This window comes from Callionymus lyra, chromosome 8 (genome assembly GCF_982586985.1).
Source record: "Callionymus lyra chromosome 8, fCalLyr1.hap1.1, whole genome shotgun sequence".
Classification (NCBI taxonomy): domain Eukaryota; kingdom Metazoa; phylum Chordata; class Actinopteri; order Syngnathiformes; family Callionymidae; genus Callionymus; species Callionymus lyra.
Window position 1 is genome coordinate 665,426 of NC_141825.1, and position 26,805 is coordinate 692,230.

Here is a 26,805-nt window from a genome sequence, read left to right on the forward strand (position 1 = left end):
CGTCTTACATGTACAGAGTGTTGTAAAAACAACTACTTTCTCAGGCTGACAACTTTACTGAGAAATGTGTATATTTTGCAACAGTTAACTTTGAACTGGTCCAAGAATTAAGAGTAAGTAATATTTATTTATATAGCGCTTTTCGAGACCAGGGTCACAAAGCGCTTAGACAATCAAAACAATACTCAAAAAAGTACATACTTTAAAGGTCAAGATAATACTGAGAACAACACAGGAGTTCGAGAAATTCAAGGAAAAGCCTGAACAAATAGAAACGTCTTAAGGTGTTTCTTAAAGGAGTCAGTAGACTCCATCAAGCGCAAAGAGAGAGGAAGATCGTTCCAAAGCTTAGGAGCAACAGTCTGAAAAGATTTCTCTCCTCTGGTCCTGAGCCGTGTGCGTGGAACCATAAGTAGATTCTGATCCACAGACCTCAGAGCCCGAGCTGGGGTGTAAGGCTGGATCAGATCAGTGATGTAAGGAGGAGCCTGACCATGAATAGCTCTGAAAGTAAGAACCAGAATTTTAAAGTTGATCCTGAAAGAAACTGGAAGCCAGTGAAGAGTTTTAAGGATCGGAGAAATGTGAGTTCTCCTACTTGAGCGGGTCAGAATTCTCGCTGCAGAGTTCTGAATCAACTGCAGACGAGACAGATCCTTCTTGTTAAGACATGAAAACAAACTGTTAAAATAGTCCAGACGAGAAGAAACAAACGCATGGATTACAAGCTCCAGATCATGTTCCGACAACATTTTCCTAAGTTTAGAGATTTTTCTCAGTTGAAGGAAACAGTTTCTGGTCAGTTTTCTGCAGTGTCGAACAAGAGACATGTCTTTATCAAATACAACACCCAGGTTTCTCAGGCTCAGTTTGACAGACTGACCTAAGTCACCCAAGTACTGACTCAACCCTGGAATCTTATCATCAGGAGCAATCACCAGAGTTTCAGTTTTGTCCACATTTAGCTGTAAAGTGTTTTCACTCAGCCATTGTTTGATTTCTAGCAAACAATTGACTAAGCTGTTCAGCCTTTGGGGCTCAGTTGGGTCAAAAGAGCAGTAGAGCTGGATGTCATCAGCAACAATGTGATAAGAAACATCTGGAAATCTCTGAATGATTTTACCGAGGGGAATCAAGTACAGCAAAAACAAAGGACCCAGAACAGAACCTTGAGGGACTCCACACAACGGATCTGCCGATTCAGACCTCATTTGATTGGCAGATACACTAAAACTGCGCCCAGAAAGGTAAGATGAGAACCATTCTAACACAGACCCAGACAGTCCCACTTCATCCCTTAGTCTTCTCAGCAGGATCTGGTGATCAACTGTGTCAAAGGCTGAGGACAGATCCAAGAGCACCAGAACAGTGAATTTACCCGAGTCAGCCGACATCATGATGTCACTGGACACCTTCAATAAAGCTGTCTCCGTAGAGTGATGTTTACGGAAGCCAGACTGAAACTTCTCATGGATGTCGCTCTGATCCAGGAACAAAGACAGCTGCTCAGACACCACCTTCTCCAAGATCTTGGACAAGAAAGGGAGCTTAGAAATAGGCCTGAAATTACTGAGGTCAGTTGGGTCTAAGCCTGGTTTTTTGAGCAGAGGCTCCACAATGGCATGTTTAAATGCATTGGGAAAAACCCCTGTGGAAAGGGAGAGGTTCACCATACATATGTATATGTATATATACATCAAATACTTTGATAAAAGGCTACAAGGAAGGACGTCATCTGAGCAAGAGGATGGTTTCATCTTGTTCACTAGTGCTGAAATATCACCCAAAGATACAGCAGTGAAGGAGGACCAAGAGGAGGAGATGGGCTCAGAGACAGTAGGGGTTCCAAACAAAGGGGGAGAGATTTTCTCTTTGATCAATTTAATTTTGTCAATGAAAAATCTCAACAATGCATTGCTGTCAGCTTCACAGAAGACAGGCGTGATTTGAGGAGCAGGAGACACAAGAGAATTATTCGTGTCAAACAAAACTTTGGGGTTTTTCCTATTTGCTGCTACCAGTTTTCTGATGAAAACAAGATGGCGCCGACAGTGACTCTTCAGACAGAGATCTTCATTTGTCCAAGGGCACCGTTTTTTCTGAATTTTCAAGTTCGATTTAACAGGTGCCACTTGATCCAGTATTTCAACACAATGACCAGTGAAACAGTGAATCAAACTGTCCACGTCTGTGCAGTCATCAAAGGAAAGAGCGTCAAACATAGCAGAAAAACTGTCTGCAGTATCGGCTGAGATGACACGCCTCTGAGACCTAACTTTCAAAGGCTTAGGTTCAGGGATGAAGTCCAGGTTAAACAAGACAAGAGAATGATCACTCAGATGGACATCATGTACAGATACATTAGAAATGGCCAGGCCAAGAGTAAAAACTAAGTCTAAAATGTGGCCTTTTTGATGAGTGGGTTCAGAAACATGTTGCTCAAAATTAAAGGCTTCAGTTAAAGTTAAAAGTTCTTTAGCAGAACAAGATGTGACGTCATCAACATGAAGATTAAAGTCTCCAAGAATAAGAACAGATTCCATTTGAATAATGGAAGATAAGAAGTCACTAAAGTCTTTCAAGAACACTGCCGCAGGACCAGGCGGGCGGTAGATTGACACACAATAGAAAGGTCTTGTAGAACCAACCAAGATCATCTGAGATTCAAAAGAAGTGAATTCCTGTGTCTGAATCACTTTGCAAGAACAACTCTCCCTAAAAACAGTAGCAAGACCTCCCCCACGACCAGAGAGGCGAGGCTTCCCCAGAACAGCGCTCCCTACTGGACAGAGTTCGTTCAGATGAATAAACTCTTCCTCTCTCTGCCAAGTCTCAGAAAGACATAATAAATACAAATTAACTCTTGTGAAAAGATCATTAAGAATAAAGGATTTATTAGTAATGGAGCGAACATTAAGAAGTCCCACATTCAGCACCGATGACGTCACTGACGACGCCGCTTCACTGACAGGCGCGCAGAGCGGGATCTTTTGAAGCGAACAGCGGTCACATGGGTACCAGCTGTCACTGAAGTTCAACTCGGTAGTAAAAGCCGAATTAAAGAGAGGAAATGAAAAAATCTTACCACCTTTCGTTGAGGTCTGGACAGACGGCAGCGCTGATGTGTCGCCATTCTCTTCAGCGAGAGGAATGTCGATCAAACATCGATGACGTTCAATGACGTCAGAGTTGTTCCGAGCGGTCGCGACTGCGCGTCATCCTGACCTGTACTCCGGCCCGACTTGATCGCTTGTGGAAATCGCCCGGTACCCAAGAGATCAAACGATATTCCACAGAGTCCGAGTCGATGAGAAGCGGAGCCGGAAACACGTTCACCGGATGTTGGTAACTGTCGCGAGTGAAGTCCTCCATCGACTCTCTGATGTTGAAAAGAGCATCACGATCATAGATCATAGATGCTTGATACATATCTTAAGTGATATGAGCATAATATCCGGACAAATAGTCGTTAAAACGACTGTTTTTGGGAATTATTGCAGGAGCTTACGTTCAAGCAGCCTATCAAAGGCTCACCGGAAGCGGAAGTCACAAGAGGCTGGTTTAATAACCATGTTCCGGTTTCACAGTGTCTGTATTATCACATTTGTATGCCATTCTGTAGCTCTAATGAACATTTTAAATTTACAGTTTAAATACAACTATGTAATTTAATCATTTCTTCGGCACACTGCTGCTTGCATTCTTGCATGAAGTTGTCAGATGCCAGGGAAATTATCCATCCGTGCAGCAAGATCATTTTAAATTACAAATAATCTCAAAGGAAATTTGTTTTGGTTTGTTCACATAGGACACTGTACATCTTTTGGAGCTCATTTTCAATTCGTAATTGTAAAGGATATAAAAGGCCAAAATTATATGTGTGAGTACTTTGATAATGTAACAAATGATAATATAACACTGTTTTATCTTGAAATAGCAGAGTTAAAACCCACATTGATTTCAATATAATCATAAATGAAATAAATCCATGAACATTAAATGATGATCTTTTTTATTTAGCATCTTTTTAATCTATTTGTTTACTATATAATAAAAGTTCTCTTAAAACATGTACATTTAGCAGAATACTGCATATTATTGTTGCAATATCTGTTGATGATACTGTCTCCGTCTCCTCTGGTGTTTCCTAACTCTACATTTATTTCCAGTATTATATAAAAGCTCTTGTTGGAAGTGATGGAACAACACTAGATAATAATAATTTGATAGTATTATTTTGAAAGAGTCAATAAAAGCAGTTCTGGGCCTGTGTTGTGTGACACATTAGAAGAGTGTGTTCCTGCAGGCGAACACACATTTGTTGGAATGTTATGGAGCCAAGAGTCAGAGAGAGTGATGCTCAAACGTGAAGACAGAATGACTCAGACTTGTCCCTTCGAACCAATTCTGATAACTTGCCACTGTAACGGTCTAATTGATGATTGATTGGTTTCTGATCACAAGCGGGAAAGCTGGCCTTCTCTACTTCATCTCAAAACAAAACCAATTAGAGCAGAATGAAATTCAGCATATTTCAGATAACAGTTTTAGGGTTCAGTCTGCTGCAAGGGAGCTAACAGATGGAAGCATTTGCTCATTATTTTGTCTTCTGGGAGATCTTGAAGACAGGTGGAGCCATTCACTGAGATTTAAAACAAATTCAGTTTCCACTTCTTCCTTCATCTGCTGCTGCTACAATTCACTTAGTTGAAGAATAATCTATTTGATTGACAAATAATTAACTCTCCATGCAGTAGATCATTTTAGAGCTTGGATTATTTCAAAATAAGATTAGCAGACATGGACGAATGTTATATGACACAATGTGACGTCTTAATTTGCGGGAGAAAAAACGGTACCATTGTGAAGCCTGGATATTCAGTCAGCATATCTCCCTGCCTCTCAGACATTTTCAACTTGGGTCTGAATTTGATGTAGTGCCTTGTTGAAGCAACATGATGGAATACTAATTTGAAGTGTGAATTAACCCACTGACTACAGACAGTCCTCCCTTGTCTTTGTGTGTATGAAAGCACACTAAGTTATTAGGTCCCTTGACACTGGCAAACATCCCAGAAACTGCAGCATCAAAGGGCTGTGGACATTAGTCTCCCTAGATACAAATAGAATGTGTTAAGCAGTGTAATTGTTGTGACTATCTTCATTTAGTGTGTAGCCTTTCCAACCCCAATATGAATAGTCCTGGTATTAAGGTTTGTTTTGCAATTTAACAATTTAACATCATTTTCATTGAAATAAAATTCCAACCATTCCAATGATGATGTTTTCAATTAGCTGGTCGATTGAACAAATCAATATCCTGAATTTATGGAAAAGTATATCTCTGTCTATTTCTAAGTTGTGCAGGCTCATTAAACAAAATCAAGATTTGTTCATTCTAGTCCACGTCTATTTGAGGAGAGAGAACAAAGTATTTGGCAACCAATTCACCTTCTGTCTTTATGGAAAAGAAAATCAGTTTTTTATTTATATTATACATTTGTAAAGTTTTTTAGCTGTCCTCTATACTTGCAGAGCTAGCCAAGCAGCATTGAGGGGGTGTGGCTAATTCTATACATTTTTTTTATATTACTGGCTTAATTACATGAAGCTGTTTTCTTGAGTACATCAAATCCCTGACAAGAAACATAAATAAATCAAGGGCGTTTGTTGCTGTGACAGATGCTATCGTTTCAGAGGGGAAGCTCATTAAAAAATGAAACTATATTTAACAAGGTAATGTAAGATCTGGTACTGATCCAAGGAGATGATGATTGTATTATATTAACATTTTGTTAATGTAATTGGATGTCTGCATGTGTTTCCAAATACAGTGGCTGTAAATCAAAGGTGAATCAGGCTTTAGACAGATCCTCAAATCACCACATGGAAGTGCCCTGTCCTACTTCATTGACTCCCAGTCATGCTAAATGTCAAGGGCAGAATTTATCCACAGGGACGATGGCTTCTTCTGAAATACACTGTAAATGTTGTCTCTCTAGTGGTGAATATGAAAAAGAGAAGCAATATTGCAGCATTTTTGCTCCAGTCAATAAAAGCAGCAAGAAACACTTGGCACTGGAAGAGTTAAGAGAGGGAGAACCAGGTGAGTTGGAGGAGGTTGGACAGCATGAAAGTAAGAAGACAGAAAGAGAGGACGAAGAGAGTGAGTAGATTTTACACAAGAACAGGAGGTGGAGTCATCTGGAGAAAGTGCTGCAGCATTATATTTGATATTAAGAAAGAGTATTCTATTATTGAGTGTTATTATATATTATAAAATATATCTAAAATAATATATCATTTTTATATCTTTAATATACCGTTCGATGTTTCTTCTGTAATGTATGTTTATTTGTGTCCCTGATACATGCTTTAAATAAATACGTTGCCGTTTTTAAAATACATTGTCAAATGTCTACATAGGTGATTCTTGCTTAAATCTCGTTACTCAAATATGTTGCTTAAACCTTTGAACTGTGTTCATTATGCATACTTCCAAAGATATGAGAGAGTCCAGAAAAGATGGACAAAATCAACTGAAGATTGTGTTATTCCCAAGGACACTGAAGAAGACTATACTTATTAACATGTTGCAAATGGGCTAGTACCACAACCAACTTCTGGTACTCACTTAAGTAATGCTCTGCAAAAGTTAAGGGCAAATTCTGAGTATATCCCTGTCAATCCCTAGACATACATTGTCTTCATTATTTCATAATTTCATCATACAAAATTAAATTGCGCTCAATTTAATTTAATTCATAGCGAGGCCTACTTGACAGTCATAGTAAAGGTGAGGGACGATGAATTTATTTTTATTGTCTTCAACAACTGGGACTTCTAAGAGACACACCACACATTTTCTCCTGGACTTTGTTGAAGAGGTTGCATGTTCACTAAGAAAGGTGTAGGTTTCAATCCGAATACAAGAGTGTCGTTGTGGTATTAATGTTGTACAGACCTCAAAGAACCATCTACCAAACAAAAGGAGACGATAAAAATAAAACCAGAAGACGAGGATCACAACAACAGATAAACCTTTATTAAAAATGATTTTAACTAGAAGTTGTACAAAATAGAAGACGAACAAAGACAAGGCCTGACATATCTTATAATAAACAAAACAGAAAAATGGATGAAGGAATGAATAATCCAGTGTCAGGTCACGACTCAATGTAACTTACATTTTTCTCTGACGAGAATTTGATGCCGATGGCATCCTATGACACTATGGATGGCGAAAAATTAATTATGTAGGGCTGAATTTTCTCTGTATACCTTTAGGTTGCATCCCCACAGTGAGCATTTCAGTCACATTCACTGTCTGCCCGAGCTTTGAACCACAGAGCACACAGCTAACACCACACACAGTATATATGATGGGTCACGTTTCATGAACTTTGGTGCCAGCTCTGCTCTCCTAGGCATTTGGTCTTTGATCAGATTTTCCTGTGTGAAAAGAATTAAGTTATGCAGTGGGTATATTGCTAATATAGAAGAAAAAAAAACTACAGCAATTACAGACAATACAATTTTAAGATAAATGCATATTTGATTAGCTATGTTTGGAGGAAGCTGACTTTTGCCTGCTGTCTGAGAGAAATTTAGAATTGAAATGTTAAAATGCGAACAGATTTGTTTGCTAGTATTTGGCCTTAAATCTAATTTGTCTTGAAAAAGGGTGGTCCAACTCTTTTTTGAGGTAGTACATCAAATAATAGTGCATATACAAGAACAATTCTGACTCATTTAAATTGTCGAAGGTTGAGGAGACAACATCGGGTCTGTTCAGTCGCAGGACAGTCTCAGAAGAAAAACTTAACACAGAATATCTTATGTTAGTTTAGTTTATTTATTTAAAATGACAATGTGCAGTTCCATTAAAAAGATGGCTGCACCAGATTTAGCACAATGCTAATTTCCATCTGTAGTCCTCAACAAAGATGCATACAGTTATAAATGTAATATATAATAATAACATTAAATATAAATAAATCAACATATCTAATAAGGTTCAGTACAAATAAGTGCAATCTGTTTGTATACAGAAGTTTAGTTTAGTCACTTCACTATCTTCGATTGACTTTTTTTTACTTAATAAATTACTATAAAGTTCTCCTCCGCCTGAAATCTCGGTGAATCAGAGGTTCGAGAGCAGAGTCCATAATGACGTAATAACCAGCCAGCCTTAATCACCCCCTGCTTTGTTTATACAACGAGTCCTTTGGAGGTGAAGAAAAAGTGACGCGCCGTGAAAACCTTGACTAATCACAGAAGAGTGGGTGTGGAAGGGAAATTAAAACCTAGAAAGAAAAAATGGGACTGCACTGACTTTCTCACAGTTGGTCAAGCACAACCTATATTTTCATTATAGAAAAAATCCTGTGCAATGAAAAGGTGTTCCATGCTGCAGACACTGTCATTATCAGAGCTCAGGCTTTCTAGGGTTTCACATGACACAAACCTCAAGAGTATCAACAGGTTAAGTTTACAGCAACAGTGCCTTGGTACCTAGAAGTGGACAATGCTACAATGAGGACAACAGTGAACTGAAAAATTAGAATTGGCGTTAAGAAAAAGTGAGGTTTTCTTTTCTTGAATTTAACCAAATAGATTCACAAATAACAAAAATTGACAATTGACAATTGATGATGAGTATCTATTTAAGAATGAATCACATAAACACACAATGGTTTTTCAGAGTAAGTATGTGGCTCACAATCAGGTTTTTATGCCAGCATTTACATGGCAACAACCCACTGGGTCATAGCTGAAATCTTGGATAAAAGGAATTTGTGAGGAACACATAACGCCTCAAGGACTTTTAATAAAAGAGCATCTCAAATTATGAGAGCAGTAGTTTCAGCCCTGGGGTGCTTGAGGGGACTGAATTCAGCACTGGCTGTTGATCCCAGGTACTGAACAAAGAAGAGCATCTGTTTTTTAATGAAGGATGATGTTTTATTCAGATCATTAGCATGCTGCTTCTGCTGTCAGCACCTCCTTCTCCTGGGACTGAAGATTCCACTGGTGAACAACTGTACTTTATTAAAATGCTAATTGTGTTGTTATTAAGAGAATCATTGCAACGGTTAACAAGAACCTCAGCAATTTAAAATGAGGAAGTAGAAGTTACAAAAGTAAAATGAAACCAACAAATACTTGCTATGTAGAAAACATCAAGCAGAAAGGAGTTTGCTTTTAACATAGTGCAGACGTCTTGTAGTTATTATTAAGAATTACATTTGGCTCTTTTTGTAGCTGAGTGTGTAACTACAGTACTAATTTAGTTTATTAAGAATGTCCAAAATACATGTCATTGTAATTGATTTTCATTGTAAACTTTGCCTGGCAGTGAACCTGCTAGGATACTCTAAACCAGTCCGTCAAATGCTGCTGGTGTGTTTTTTCAATAAAACTTTTTTTTTAATCACTTGACATGCCAAGTCCGTCCCTCCACACAGTTGACTTCGGTCAGAATTAATCCAAACTCATTTTCAGTCCGGCTTTTACTGCATGAGAATAAGACACCCTGGGCATGTCCGTTTGGAAAAAACAAATGCAAATATTTCTGCACACGTCCAAAATCCTTGTACTTTTGTCGAGGAAATATGTATTTGTGGCGATCACGTTGTCACTACAGTGTTTTCACTACAAGACTTGTCAAGTCTTATGGTGTATGGAATGAATCCTAATCCTAAAAATGCTAAAGAGTGCTGCTTTGAGTGGAATTGAGTCCACAATTAGCAAGGATTTTTACACTTGGCCTATAATATTTCCCCATGCAAGTGCTATTAATATGCTTAGGTCTATCAATTGCTGATTGGTTCGTTCTTATTGATTTTTACATGTCCTGTCTATATAAATAGTTGTGGCTGTAAGAGTATTTGGATCTGTAGGATATCCCGGATATTATAGTAAAACAGGGGTAATTAACCTTTCTATTAAATAACATAATAATGATAAACTATATATTGTTGCAGCGTACCAGTTGTAAGAGTTAACATGAAACTAGAATTTGTTTGTCAAAAGACAAATGATTTAGTGATGTGTTGATGTGGCCTCATGATACAGCATCAGCTGCTCTATACTGTATCATGAGGCCTCGTCAACCCATCACCAAGCCCACATATTACAGAAAAATTATTTGAATGCATTTTGGTTAGAGATCCGAACAAAAAAAAGTATTATAAGCATTGAGCATCAGTGCTGAAAACTCTCATTTTCTCCCCAAGAACTACATCACCACTTGTAATGAACTTAACTTTGAGCAATCAAGAGCGCCTGTTCTGCCAGAACATATTGTGAATTATCAGTTGACCTAACAAGGAGGTCTTCCCTGGTGCCTGGGCATGCTTCCTCTCTCTCTTTCTAGCCACTCACCCGCTACTTCAACCCTGAAAGTTACAGACACCTTCCAAGTAATCAATCTAAAGCTTCCTGCCCATCAGTTCTAAATGAATCTTCCTGGTGCAATTCTCTATGACCGAGGCTCCTCTTAAAGGCTTCTTAAATCCAGTTAACAAAGGCCCATTGGGGAAATCTCCTCATTATGGGTGACTTCTCTATATTTTTTTCCTGAGGAGGAAGAATGGACATCAACAGCCTGTGTCTTAGTGTCCATCAAGCGCTTATCTTCCTCCTGAGTCTCATACCTGCAGAAGGAAAGTCAATACCACTGTCAGTGAAACATCCATTTGTGTCGTTTTAACAGCGGTTTGTTCTGGTTGAGAGGAAATACTACATGAAGTAAAAGTATTTGGATGAACACTATCTTGGAGGAGGCCTTAAGCAGTATACTATAAGACATTTGGAATGTACACCTGGGAGTAATACAAAGTTCAATTTCCATAGTCATAGAAGTTATACTTAAGTAGTGCAAGTTAACAATAATGTGCAACAGCACCATTATCTACATATAAATAAAAGTGTAAGGCAAGTCATCATTTGTACATTCTGGGTTACTTTTAAACATCACTACATCCATGGTATTGTGAAATTGAATTGTCCTACTATTAGACAATTTATACTGACGGAGACTGTATTACCCTGTCTACTATTTCTGTTGTTTGTCCTGAACACATGGAGGAAATTAACATTACATTTTAATTCACAGCTGTCGTCTAAAATTATAATACATTGTTGTGTTTGTAATGGAACAGATTGTGTTTTACAGTTTATTTGGTGGAGGGGTACTATGTGATGCCGACAGATTGGTTCAGAATGAAATGATAAGCGTCCTGTTTGTATGCTCAAATCCAACCACTAGATTACATTATTGGCAGCCGTGTGATGTCTTAATCCAGTCCACAACCTTTATTATATAACCAGAACATTCTAACAGTAAATAAAACAATTAAAATAATCATCCCCTTTATGCAGTTTGCTTTCTTTAATCATGTCACCCAACAATAATCTACCTTTGAGTCTATTTGAGAAATAAACTGTAGGAGTTAAACATTTTTTATCATCCTATACAAAACCATACATTTAAAGATAACCCATCTGTGTGCAGACACAAACCAGAAATCACAACTACTTCGCCTGGCTCCTCACGCTAACAACACCATAGAAGTAAAGTGGGTACTGTCACTTCACATTTTTATTTACAATCTCAAAGTTATTTCACATAATTTACTTCACTTTAAGTTTTTCCTCACTTCACAACATTTTTTTTTTTATACAACACTCGCCCGTCGCAGAGCTATAGTAAACAGATAAAAGAATAACAGAAACATTCTGTTAGATTGAAAAATGAAGCTGAGAACAGAATGCAACGTTGATATGCATATTTGCTACAATTTCCCCAGAGTGCTGTACTGAATTGGTATTATTATTCAATTTTTATGGCTGACACAGCTGCTCAATCCAGCCGGCACAGAGAAAGTGCAAGCTTTTTGCCGTGAAGAGTCAAATCATGAAGTCTGTTTTAAAGTTTTCTGTAAATGTGACATCCTGCCGATTTGGGTAAAATTTGAAGTATAAGTAAAAAGAGAAGATTGCAAATGAAGCTAGTAAAAGAAGATGAAGTTACAGAACAGTGTTGCCAATATGCAGGTCATGGTGCTAACAGGGATGATGTAAGCAGCAAAGCTGTGTGGCAATGCCTCCCTATAAAACAGGAGCTGGAAGAAAAATCCCAAGTGTTGAAACCTGTTTGTTTCTTGACATTTATTTATGATTTGTTTTAACTTCTGAAATTTCCATTGATGTGTTTCTTTTTATCTTTCATGCGTTTTATCTCAGCTCACTTTTACCTGTTGCGTTATATCAAATATTTATTTCTGTTCTCTGACTTTCATCTTTTTGTGTATGTTTTTGCCACCCATTAATTGCCATGATTTATTCTGCTGGCTTTAAAACTGCCTCAACTGTGGTGCAATCTATGTAATTTTTGTTATTTTTTTGTGTGTAAAATTAATACGACTCACACATAGCAGATTAATTGCAAGTTTTAGAAGAAGAGAATGAGAAATAAAAAAGACATAATGATCAGTGTAGGGATAAAAAGCATGTGTAAAGGGAGGAATTATAGAAAAGAAAAAAATAAACAAAGAAAAAAACATGATATATCATATGAAACATATGATGCTCCACTGTACTCCACATTATAAACAACTATTGAGACAGAAATAGACCGTTTTTTTTGCCAGAACTTATCAACAAATTTAATTTCCATTAGTAGACCATTGGTGGGTTCAATCATGTGAGACATAGAATAAAACAATATGTTTCCATTTAAAATAGAATCCATGTTTGATGGACAAAAGACTGGTAGGCTTTCAGCCATTTCTAGGTATAATTTTGGTTACATTTTCTTAACATACAAAGGAATAAACAAATATTTGAGTGACAGTCTGATAACGCTGGTTGTAGGTATGTGTTGAGCTAACGATACATCCAATACATATAGCTACCATTCTTGAATGATTGAATGATTCTTGCTGTCCTTCATATGAAATGTGATCATGACAGCAGTGTTTAAATATAGCTCGATGTAACAAAACGCTGTGTCGTCATCATCACATTTCATATAAATACAAACTGTATGAAAACAGTTTACCATTGTTGAATATCTTTACTACACTCAAATGTTAGATATGTAAGCTAGAGAGCATTTGCTCTGCACCCTCCCTGCTTTTTTCTTTCGCAATTCTAAAATTCGTACAACCCGATGAGAGTACAGGCTATAGTTATTCGTATATGTGTACAGACATTTCATTTTCAAGTATTCAGTTTATTTAAAAATCCTTTCCTTCAACCACTATAACCAAAAAGATCAAATAAAAGCATTGAATTAGTCAAATAATATTTAACTTAAGGCCAAAATGTAGATTTTAAATATCAAACTATATTTTTTTTCTCAGTTTTTATAGGATTGAAATGACTACTGTTTCTCCTAGTCGGGGCTGTTGTGTTTGTCACTTTGTTGGCTTGGCCTGTTAAAGCATGTATTTGAACTTTGAACTGTTCTGTTGTTTAAACTCATTGTGACCGTGGTCCGAGAAAGGCGCTTTATTAATATAAATGACTCACTTACCTTTATTTGTAATGAAGTCCATGATCTGTCCTTCACCACAGTCTTATGTTGTACCAGTTTTGAGACATTTTTTAAGCTTAGGTATATAATCCTCTTTCATTTTGTCAGTCAGAAAGAGCAAAACATAAAAAGAAAAGGCTCGAAGCCATTCGTTTAAGAGGTGTCAGCGGCGGTCCAGACAGCGTCAGCATAGAAGGACAACAGTAACAAGCACTTGTTGGCTGGTACTGTATATGTACCTGCAAAGTTTTGAGGACATAGTTGGACATTTTCTACTTCTCAAGATTTATTTTTATAGGATTAATAGTGGTACAACTCCAATTATCACTTTTTTTTTATCATCCTTTAAGCAAATGTAATAGTCATAGAGGAAAAAATACTTCCCCCTCACTTTAACTTTTAACCTGTAGACCATAGTAGATGAGTGGCAAATTACTTTATGGTGGGCATTAATGTAATGCAGCACTGGGGTCAGTTTTGTTTTTATTTATTTATTTTTAGCCTTGCAAATGGCCAAAGAGGCAGATACAAGATTAGCGACTCCCACCACATCATTTTCTTTGATGAGGCTGCTAACATAATGTCTTAAAAAACAATTAGTCACTGTTGACCCATCAAATTTGATACCCTCCTTTTCATTGCTTTTTAAAATCTATTAATATATATCCGGATAACCTCCACCTCAAAAAGTGTGCCACGAATGTGATGTTTTTTTTCATTTATTAGGAATTGATCACAGTATTTTTTTTTATTATTGTAAGCATTATCAGTTGAAGAACCCTCATCCCCACAAGTATGCTCTTCACAGGTGTTAATGAACCTGCAATGATCAATCAACATGGATGGTAATTAATATGATAGTTACAAAAATAAATGTGATTTCTTCTTTTTTTTTCATAAAACTGTGAAATTAATATGTTGACTTTGCAGCGATTCAACCTAAAGGCTGGTTCAGATCTGTGATGACACTGATTGATGTGGGCTCGCTCTCCAGAGGAATCACAAAATTATGCTTCAGAAGTCACTGTGGGAGGCCTAGTCTTTTAAATGCTATCTCTCCTTACTCTCTTCATCTTTGAAGCCGGCATCGTCAGAGAGCAAATACTGTTCCCAAGCAAGCAGTAAGCAGTGATCATGTTCATCACCAAATGCATCAGAATCTATATATCTATTTGTCAGGATTATTGCACCATCAAGTGCAGTAGTTGAACCAGATACGTTCTTACAAAGAAAGAACGGAGTCCATCGCAAAGGTTAAGCTTTTAATTTAACGGTCGACCTGCCTTGAAGCCTTTATCTTACCTGGCCAGAGGCAGGTGGTAAAGAGCAACATCATAAGATACCAGCAACCAAATTATTTTCTGTTTGAGAATAATGCACTTAAATGTCAACCCGACTTTCATTACATAATTTCAGATTGAAAAAGAAAATCCATCAGAAAACAATTCTCGATGTGTACATGCTGAGGAGTATTAAACTGAATAGCCTTTTTATGTGATATTTGAGGCTTGTGGGACCCAATATTATTACCTGGCATTCAGAAAGCTGACCAAAGGATTTAAACCTGATATAACCTTTATATTTCATTATGTTGTTATTCTAGCCTATTATTTGATCAATATGTTTTTTAAGTTGTTTTTTTTCATTTGGTAAGTAGAAGTAGCCTCATCAATTTACATAATAATACAATTAAAATTGTGTTATAACCCCGAAACTAAAGTAATCCAGTTTTTAATGCCTGGATCAATCAACCCTCAACTGATTGGAGTTTTCTGTGCTTCTGTAAATCAAGTCTTCTAAGCATTTCAAAAAAGTAAAGTTAGCTGCTCTATGGTCTTGGTTAGTAGTGCAAGCAACCACAAAACTATTAGGTATAGATTTAGCAGGTAATAATAATTAAGCACTACTTTAGCTATTTAACTATTTTATGGTGCCTGCTGTTCTTCAGTGATAACTTCTTTCTTTGTTGGTTTAAAACTACTCAGAAAACTACTTTGAAAGGACCTTTAATAGACAGTAATCTTAGCAATTCATCTTTGTACGTAGAGTATATGCTTATCGCCGCACATAGAGATTATCAGGGTTACCGATGAAATGCACATTATACTTAATAATCTTTGAATAATAAGGGCTGCTTAGCTGAAGTTTTAGTCTTCAAAGTCCAGAAGAAATACCTTGAAATGTTATTTTTGCAAGTTCACACTTGTGTACAAGCTTAATACATTTTTAATGTCTTTCCTCTTATACCAGAGTTAGCAAGTCACATCTATGTAAGGAAATAAAAAACACAATTTCCTTGACAAGATAAATATTGCCAGCTGTAAATCTTGATCAATACCTGATGGTGAGTTGATCCGATGGGTTGGTAGACCAAACGTGTGGTGAGGCGCCTCCATAGTTGAGAAAGCTTTGCAATGATTCTGCCTCCAACTGTCCTATCGAGAAAATTTGTATCAATGGCTCCACAAATGCTGAAAAATACAAATTAAGTCGGATTCACCGCAGTTTTGTTTTCTTTTAAGTCACAGGGATTTCATACTGAAATTTACTTTTGGATCTTTTTACTGCTTTTTAGTAGCTTGTCTCTCAAAGTAAAAAAAAAAAAACTAATGACAAGAACCCATTTCTTTTAAACATCTGTTGATTTATCAAAATGGCTTGCTCAATACATAGATCTCTCTTGTAAATCTTCAATCACAGTGCTTGATATAAGAATCCTCACAGCGTGGTCCACTGATGGAGCGGTGCTGTACGAGGGCAGGAGGAGATTGAAGCAGCAGTCAGGTCGGAGCCAGCTGCGCAGAGGAAGGGAAAGGTTCTAACAATCTGGACCTTGTCCTGCAAAACTACACAAGCAAGTAGAGGTCTTGAGAGGTCATACTGTTTGTGTCTATTGGACATTTGGCACAAAGCCTGGGGTACCTGTATGAGCAACCCAATTAGAATCCCTCCCCTGGTGGAAAACTGTTGAAGCCCTGCGCAGACAAACAGCAAAGCAGAGTCAGGAGATCACTTGGAAAAAGTGCAAATAAAAATAGTAGAATATGGATTTATTAGTTATTTTGGCACATACAGAGACACCCAGTTATCTGATCTGGAAAAGGGTGGAAATAACAAAATCTGCATCTATACATACAGTGTACACTGGAATGTTTTTGTAGTTTATTGTGTCAAAGGAATGAACAGCAACTACAACACAATAACAACTTTGAACAACAAGTAAAATAATGTTCCTATTTTCATTCATTAAGCTAGGTTTTCAATCATAAAGACAGGCTTCCTGACCATGGATTTTGCTGATTTAATGCTTTGTTAAAATGATCTGATGCAATTTACCCATTACGAATAGAATTATTTTTTGAAGTACAGAAATTCAAAGGGGTTCTAGATCCTTCCATAGACAAGGCATGTCTAAAAGAACCTATGATAGGCTTGCTAATGGTAGTTTTAAGACTTGTTGACCATCCTTTGTTTTCCTTCAAGACAAATGACACATATATTTTCGCCTTTCCTACTGTCACTGAGCCAAGATACATCCTAATGGACGTCATTCAGTGCTGACCTTCAAACTGTTCTTTAATACATGTTTTCTCTCTTTGTCATAGACATATATCACTCAGATGTGTTTCTGCTCTCTCAGGCCCACTAATGACTTCATGGTTTGTTGTCTGTCATATATTTTCATAATGACTCCTTGATGTGTCACTGGAATAGCAGTATTGCTTGTCACTGTCATTGTTTTGGGATCTTAGGGGGGAAACTCACCATCTGTCTACTCAGTTCTCTGCCTTGTTAATGCTAGGGGCTGACTGGCACTCCACCGAGAATTGCCAAACATCCATCGCCAAACCATTTGAGGGCTGTTAAGAGGACATGTGATGGAATCTCCCTTATCAACAGTGGTGCACTTCAGTAGCATGTACTCAGGTGTGATATAATGGGTGATGTTGTGTTTAGTGCCGCCTGGATGATATCAGACGTTTTTTTAGGTTGAGCGGGTTTCCAACCAACCTAAATTGATGTTTTACCTTTGTGATTCTGTCCGTGTTCAGCAACAACAGCACACTGACAACAGGCCCAATACCCTGTTTCATAGTGTGCAGCCCATAATGTTCACAGATGAAGACACCTAACATGTTGTGGATTTGAGAGTCTAATATGTTTTCAAGGTTTTGTTTTTGTCATATTTGTACACTCTTTTAAAGTAGTTATTTTAGACACATCTACATCCTTCTGAAAAACATTAATGAAACAAGGCAGATTAGAGGAGGACACTCTCCAGACTATCCTCCATCAGGGACAACGCTCTTCACCCACTGCACCTGACCGTGGAGGAGCTGGCCAGCTCCTTCAGTGGCAGGCTCAGGCACCCCCAGTGTAGGACGGAGCGTTATAGAAGGTCCTTCATCCCAACTGGTGTCAGGATTTTTAACTCTCTACTTTAAATATCCTGATGCTAATCCGTAGTGTGTTTTTCTTCTCGTGTGTTTTTTTTATTTATTTTTTTTCCCGTTTTTATTTCTATTTTATTTTATTTTATTCTATTTTATTTTGTTAATAGTGTTAAATTTCTAATTTTTGTAAATAATTGTATATTCTTAAGATCGTTTTTATTTTATTTTGCATTATCTCTTTTATTATTTCTTTTTCCTTGCACTTTATTTTTTTTTAAACTGCGCTGTTGTGAAAGTGTGTTTCCCCTCTGGGGATGAATAAAGCTTTTCTATTCTTTTCTATTCTATTATCACCACCAGACAGACGAAAACAAATAATGCACTAAGTTCAGTGCTTCAGCTTTACATTGGAGACATACTGGGAGTGGATGCTTCTAGTGTTGCCATCTTTCTTTAAGATTGTAAATCATCCTTTATTTGCAAATGCTGAAATACGAAACAGGATTTGTGCTCTATTAGCGAGGTGTCCTGAATGCAGAACTGCGCTGTCAGCGCTGCCATTAATCTATGCAGAAACTACCTGAGCTGTCAAAGCTAGAAAACATGCAGTCCTCTGTAATAAGTCTTTTGTGGCTTAATAAGGAATCAGTTAGTTTGTTTCTTCGTTTGTTTGTTTGAATCTTATCAAAACCTTGAATTTCAGTAAATCTTTGAGTTTTTAAACAAGCATACACTTTGAGTAGTATACAATTTCGTTTTGTGTACATTATACAATACACGTCCGGTCCTAGAATTTACTAAAATTAAAATGAACTAAAGTCAAACTATTTCAATTCAAATGAGCTTCCAATAATTTTGCACTTGATTTTTTTGTATAGGAATCTGTGGAAATGTAAACTAACATTAAAGAGGAATATTATGAAACAATAACTTCCTTAGCACATTCTTTATACTTCTTTCTTCTTTTCCTTTTCTCTCTCTCTCACACCAACCAACTTCACGTCCTCTTTCTCTGCATCCATAAACCTTTGGTCTTCCTTCGGACCTCCTGCACGTTCCAACATGATATTATTATCAGATATAATATAAAAACATAGACACAGACACACATAAAGGGGGACTGTGCAAAAAAGCTTGGCAAATAGTGGATTAAGAGACGGATGAATCAAAGGTTTGCATGGACTAGAAACTTGTCTCCGGCTCAAAACACAAAGTCACACACAGACGCAATCTCGATAACTGTGGCAAACACACTATTGATAATCGCTTTGTTCATCGACAATGCATGCAGTTTAGTAAAGGCAGACCTTTATTAAATGAAATAAACTGGATGAAAAAGAAATCTACACAACATTTATTGGATTGAATCGACTTTCATACATTGAATGTAGTTAAACATGTTCTCTGTCTGTCTGTGGTCTCCAATAATAACACTGTTATAATGGACAGAATAAACATTTATTTGGAAGAGTTATGTTTATTGAACCACAAAACAATCTGCCTTATTGAATTTATTTTACCCTCAAATGTATGTTTTATTCTACAGGATATTACCCACTACAGAGGTTGAAACTTCAATCGAAGCAATCCTGAATTCAATCACAAAGGAGTAAGACACAGATCGAAACACACGCACACATTCGAACACTGAGTATAAATGGATGTTCACCTTGCAAGGTTATAGTTATAGCGTGAACCAGACAACCTTTAGATTGACTCCCTTTGGTTATTAGGTTCCTAAGTACTAAAGCTGTGTCAATGTCATGTCGGCTTCACGGCTGTCGGTCCACTGTTCCTTCGGAGAAACAAATCTTATCTCAAAAAGCTCCAGTCCAAGAAATTGGAGAACTTAAAATATGAATGCTTAAGATCAAATGCTCGAAGATGACGTGCTTAAATAAAGAGGACAAAAACAAACATGAACATCCCAAAGGCGAGGAAATAGTTGCTGGAAACTAATTGTGAGGGGTGAACTTCTTCTAATGAGATGCTGGAGAATCTTTTGATCAGTGGACTGAATCCAACATGCTTGCTGTGTCTTTCTACTCATATTGAAATATATTTGTATGCTTCCTATCGAAAACAGATTTTTAAAAATCACAATGATATGAAATGGCAAATATTTATTAGGGCTAAAGGAACTGCTCTTAACATTTATGTGATGTTCCGAATAATCACATGAATCCCCAGAAATACCCTCTGTGGTGCAAGAGGAGCTTCCATACTTGCTTGTTTACTGTGTGGGGTGCAAGACAGTTCTCAAAGAGTACTGCCACCTGCTGTCCCATTGAGCTTGTAGCTATCAATTAATTCCTATATGTTAATAAAATGGTGATATTGTTTAGCTTAAATTGGTGTAGGGCAGCATTAATGGGTAAAAAACATATACATGTGTATTACGCACACATACACACTCACGCAAACCTAAACACAGATACTTTACACACTCACACACATGCACACTCAGACACAAATATATGGAATGCATTGTCAGCTTCTATTGACTACAGAACAAACTATTTCAACAAACTATCTTCCGTCTGGGTTTTACAGATGCTTCTTTTAAAATAAACTGTATAAAAAAATATATGAATACTTGTTATCCAGTATTTTAAAGCAATTAATTAATTTTGTTGTATAACATTGTTAATATAATTTAAAAAAACACTCAGCAACACAAGCTTATTCCACTCGAATGACCTCTGCTTGCCTTGTTATACAACAGAACTCCTGTTACACGCATATTAGATCATTGATTAAGACGCCAAGATCTGTTTACCACTGATCACAAAAGACACGCTTGTCGTGTCCCAACAAATTGTAGTTGCAACTCAGATCACATAAAGCCACTCCTAACCCTGGAATCCTTGTTGAAATTGAAAACCACCGAGCATCTTCCTGCTTCTGTCAGCAAAGATTCAAAGTAACGTTTGCAGCACGCCGAAGTGAAGACAATCTCCCAGAGAATCGATAGCAAGTTTCTGGCTCATAAATACTCAGAGCCTAATGATGTTTAGGGGCTGTCTCGATGGAGTTGATCAGCTGATTCACAGCAGAGATGAAGTAGCATGGCGACCGATCTTCTGCTTCAGATAATGACTGTTAAAAGGCAGCACGTAGTGAATATCTGCCATATGGACAACTTCGCCCGAGCTATGCTGATGATCTACTTTGTAAATTCTTCCATTGGTAATGTGCAGTCTCAGTGGTGTCATACTGTATTATGTTTGGCCCAACTTGTTTACTTTGTTTCTCTGCATCTTGGGTTTATCCAATTTACACATGTTTATCTGTTGAATATTAAAGCCAGGCCTCCTGCTGCAAATTGAAAACAACATATGTTAGATTACTTCCCTGTTTAATAGTGAGTGCAAATATGTCTGCTCTCACATTCCAGGCAGACAAACATTTAAACGTGCAATAATAATACAGGGGGAACAATAGTACATCCAAGATTATGGCCAGTGCTGATGTTTAGTAAGCGAAAGTGAATTCTTCTCATTATTGCTAATACAGGCCAACAACATGGTAACAGCTGCTGACCAGGTCCAGATTTAAAACGAATAATAATAAAATAAAAGTAAAATGAATCTTGAAATCCAAGGCATTTATTTGTTAAAAGCTTTTTCTTTATGTCTTAATACTTGTTGGCTTGATACAATGATCAGACTAATGATTGAGAGTTCCTCAAACAAATATTTAGAAGGCACTCTCTAAATAAACATTAACATTTAAGACTGAATGAACCATAGTGACATGAAGGCTTTAGACCAAATAACACACAGTATAGGGACAGGAAACCTGTAACTCAACTAGTTTATCTCATTTGTTGAATAACCCCATAAGGGAATGAATGGTTAAAAATGAATGGATGAATGAAAACCATAGTAGACTTTGGGCAGATTACAAGTTGAATTCAGTTTGAAATGTCATGTTCACTGGTCCCCAACTCCCAGTCTGGGGACTGGTACTGGTCCATAAGGCATTCGTGACCGAGCCGCACAGAAATTGTTATTTATATAATTTTTTGTTCTATTGACTGTTACTGTCTTAAAGGTGTGTTATTTTGGATAAAAAAGGAGGGTATTTCTCTACAGTAACATTAGCCTGTGACTCTCGACACATCAAGACATTCGCAAATAAATAGGGGGTACGGTCTTTCATTAGTATCAACTCTCTCTTTTTCATTACTGCGTCATGACAAAATGCTTTAAAACTGGAGCCTTTAAGCAAACCATCTGACTCCTACAACAGTTACCTTGAGAGTAAAACTTTTAAAGGTTGGCTGATTTCCTGCCAAAGTTTCTGTCAGAGAAGACAAATTCACAAGGCGCAAGCCCGAGTCACCAGATCCAGTAAATGAAGCGTAGAGTCAACCATCTGCTGTGGTAATGAGGATTGATGGAAACATTCCTGCTGATCTCAGACCGGCAAATCATTCAGCTTCAAAAAAAAAATTCTGAGCGTTACTATCAACGAAACAAAACCACTTTTATGATCGATACTTAACCAGATAATGTCATCTTTTATATCCTTTGGATGTGATTTGAAATTTAAGCAGGAGCTGAAATGTACACACGTATTCCTGTCAACATCAACAGACATTAGTGTCAAAGAAAGAAGAGATAAATGATGGTGTAAAAACGAAGATGCAGTTGCCAGGACTAAAACATTTTAGTTAAAAATTGTCTGACATATTTACACAGCATCAAGCTTGAAAAAAAAAGTTTTTATTAAAGTTAATAAAGGCTTGAATGATTTATATGGTGATAATGTTGGAGTCATCGTTGGTGCTCCATGTTAGTTGGCCAAGGCTGAACAAGCACACACTTTTTTTCACACGTTTCAAGTCAGAGCAAATCTCTTGGTGTTTAGCCTGAACACACTTTGTCGGATTTCATGAAACATTGAGGTCTATTGCTAGGCCACTGCATTTGCAGCTTAACAGAATATAAAAATGGCTTCTAGCAAAGAGTTGGTCTTAAGAGGTCAAACACAAGCTGGTTCTGAGCAAAATTATTTAACACACACTATCTGATCTTATTTTGGTACCACTTTGTGGGCCCCCGTGTCTCCGCTTAGATTCTTCTTTCAGAATACAGCTTTAGGCATACAAGCCTGGGGCATCGATGTATGCAACTTGAAGCTGGAAATGACTGTCTAGAGAGATTCAGGGACTGCAATGGACTGAGAGAAGAAACTGAGGAGAAAAATGCAGGATGATATAAGATAAGATGTTACATTTACCAGAGAACAGTGTTGTTGCGACAATCCAGACTATTGTGAAAACTGAAGAAACAGCACCATAGTTTATTTACAAGACTATCTCTTCTCATCATTCTTGACCATCTCACTGCATTATTGGCACTATTCAGTTCCCTCTGTGTCAGCATTTTACAAATGTATAAATAATATTGAGAGTTTAAATGAGATTCAGTTCAGCACACTATTTCGGACAACTGAAATAAATGACTCATTTGATAAACTCAATTGAATGTTGGGAAGGTTTTCCATCCATGTTCTATCTATATATATATATATATATATATATATATATATATATATATATATATATATATTTGAATTGGACCAACTTGTAAAATACAGCTCAAGTTTTATCTATACGTTTATAATATACAGTATATACAAAATTAAGTATTGATACAAAAAAGCATTCACACACCTATGGAAAATTCAAAGTTCCAACTTTATGTGTGTGGGCTATCAGAAGAAACGAGAAAACCATCTAAGTAGTAAGTAAGTAATTAAGTAATTATTATTTGTAAAGCGCCTTTCCTAGACCAGGGTCACAAAGCGCTTAAACAATCGAAAACAATACACAGTGAAAATACATACTTTTAAAGGTCAAGACAAAACAGTGACAAACACAACACCCCCAAGAAAATTAAGAGAAACCCTGCACATATAAGATGATCTTAAGATGCTTCTTAAAGGAGTCAGTAGACTTCATCAAATGAAGAGGGAGAAGAAGATCGTTCCAAAGCTTAGGAGCAACAGCCTGGAAGGATTTCTCTCCTCTGGTCCTGAACCGTGTGCGAGGAACCATCAGTAGATTCTGATCCACAGACCTAAGAGCCCGAGCTGGGGTGTAAGGTTGGATCAGATCAGTGATGTAAGGAGGAGCCTGACCATGAATACAGTAGCTCTGAAAGTAAGAAAAATAATTTAAAATTAATCCTGAAAGAAGTTTTAAGGATCTGGGATATGTGAGTTCTCCTACTAGAACGGGTCAGAATTGCCAACAACTGGGCCACCATGGTTTTTTCAAGACATAAGAAACCAGAAAATCTCCCTACAAAGAAACTGCTCAATTACTTAATTTTATCTCCTATTAAAAATCCATGAAACAAAACCTGGTTAAAAGGTTTTCTTTTATAACCAGCAACAAACATCCTTGCAATTCAACTAAAACATATTTTCAGTTTAACAAAATAAAGTAAATATACTCTCAGATGCAGTTAAGAGCTGTAGTAGTTCGGGGATCCAACATTCAGTCCAACTGCAATGAGTCAGTTCAAACATCCTCTCCATATCTCAGATTGTGAAAATTGAGATTTTTGTAGTGTCGATCTCTGTTTTCGCATTGTCAGATTCCTAAACAAAACAAAGTATAGTTTAAATTATAATTATTTTTCTGAAATTCGACCCAGTCCTCGGGGGTCTTGAACCAATACTTAGTAGGTGTATTGCTGGTGTAAAGTCACTTCAGTAAGTACAAGTAAATAAAACTCAATTGTTTCAGGTTACTTTACGTTAAAATACCGTATTTCTAAAATGTTTTGTGCTAATTTAACAAGATCCTAAACAGTGTTTTAATTTATTGTTTTGATTTGCTTAATGATATTACAACTTCTCACCTCTTGAGGGGCTAAAATAATATTTTGACTGTTATAGGGATTTATATGTTTGGTTGGTTTCTACTTCTAAACTAGACAGCTGTATTGTTGTGGCTTTATATCAGCCAGCTGACCCTGCACGTAGTATCTTGTCAGATGGGACACAGTCACTTGCTTGACTGGTCAGATGAGCTTGTGTAATGTGGATAGTGGGAACACAAGGGCACCTACAAACTGGACCAATGCCAGGTCCAGCTGGATGGTTACCTCGCTTGGTTGTGGAAAAACAAACGGAAAACTGATCTGTGCCGACAGAACAATTCTCAACTGGAAATCTCTCCATAGTTTTTATCATTCTACAACTGATTATCAAATGCCAAGTTAGCTGTGGTATTTAAGCTGACATTTATGTGATTGTCATTTACAATGAAGAAAGAATAATAGTCACTGGATGTGCTCTGAGAGGCTTTTAAGACAAGTTGAATAAGCTGCAAGAACATGAAGGAAAGAACAGACAAGTGTTATATTTTCAGTCAACTAGATACGTTTTTCTTTATACCTCAATTATGTCCATTTTCATGAATAAGTGATTGCAGCTGAGAGGTGCAGCAATACTTTTGTGTTATGAACAGGAAAAATAATTATTGCAATCTTTAGTTTTTAAAAATGTACCATACAGATCCTCTTCTATACCATCACAATTTAGATGTAGGGAATGCTTGTCATGTACAGACGTAAGCCCAGATAATTAATTGATCAAGATCACAGAATGACCCCTTGTTCATGATCAAGGCATAACTCAGTATACCCGCATAAACTCTTTATGACTGAAACTTGTGATGGAGTGTGCCATCCTGGTAAATTACCTGTATACTAAACAATCCACTGATTGATGGAGGCTATAAAGTCTTCAGTTTGGCTGTCAAGACTGTGCTGGTGGTAATGATCGACAGACTTTCTTGCCATCGATATTCACCCTTTCTTCTCTTCATTCCTCAGATGTACATCCAGACTGCCACATTGACCGTCTCTCTGAGCCTCAGCGCCTCTGTGTCTCTCGGGATGCTCTATATGCCGAAGGTCTACATCATCATCTTCCATCCTGAGCAGAACGTCCCTAAGCGCAAGCGCAGTTTCAAGGCAATCGTCACTGCAGCCACCATGACCAGTAAGCTTTCGCAGCTTGCGGCTGAGCGGCCCAATGGAGAGGTGAAGACGGAGCTTTGCGAGGGCGTAGAGGCCACTGGTAAGAGGGGAAGCTTTTTTTGCTTTTAATCATTAATGTTACTTGAGCTAAAAGCCATCTTACAGAAGCAATGTTCTCTCTTGACACTGAACCTCAAGGTTTGTAGACTAAAAAGTAGTTGGGGATAGGCTGATCGTTGCCAAAACTGTGACCTATTGAATTTTTTTTTTTTTTCTTATGGTCTTGTACCAAATAAAGGCATGTTAAAAATCTTTAGTGAACTAAACTACTGTTTTTCAGAATGTCATGGATACCATTGTAAACATTCTATTTGTAATAATTGATACAATTGAACCATGACCTTCAGTCATATGGACCATTAATAACCAAACATGGTAGTCTTCTTTTGCAGTCAATCAATGTTGACTCTTAGGCACAGGAGGTATCCTCAGCGATCCTCTCCAGCTTTGGGGAGTCTGATGTAGTTGTGAGAATTGGTGCTTGAGACTATATTGCAGAGGTAGATGAAGTCACTCAGTATTGGAGAGTGGTGATCTGTTCACCAAGATCTCAGGACAGTGTGCTAGCATTCCCAGGTTGATACAGGAGTTCAGTTTTGGACACAAAACTGTGTGTGTTTCCATATGAATTAGTTGTTCTCTAGTTGATAGATGAACTGATGGTTACAGACAGCTCATATTGAGTGCAGAAGTTAAAAAGTATTTCTTCTTTCCTTTCCCAAATTTCAAATTAAACCTTCATAGGATGTACTGTCGTTGATGTTGAAGTTCTCAATGATAAGGAGATTGTCTTCTTTAGGTACTT

The 26,805-nt window shown here is 37.2% G+C and overlaps 1 protein-coding gene across 1 annotated transcript in view; it reads left to right on the plus strand.

Annotated features, from left to right (window-relative positions):
* The window catches only part of grm8b (glutamate receptor, metabotropic 8b), a 161,188-nt gene that overhangs the window by 128,892 nt on the left and 5,491 nt on the right, over window positions 1-26,805 (plus strand). Inside the window, exon 10 of the mRNA XM_087796631.1 lies at window positions 25,794-26,040. Within this exon, the coding sequence (XP_087652757.1) occupies window positions 25,794-26,040 (247 nt within the window). The remainder of the gene's footprint in view (window positions 1-25,793; window positions 26,041-26,805) is intronic.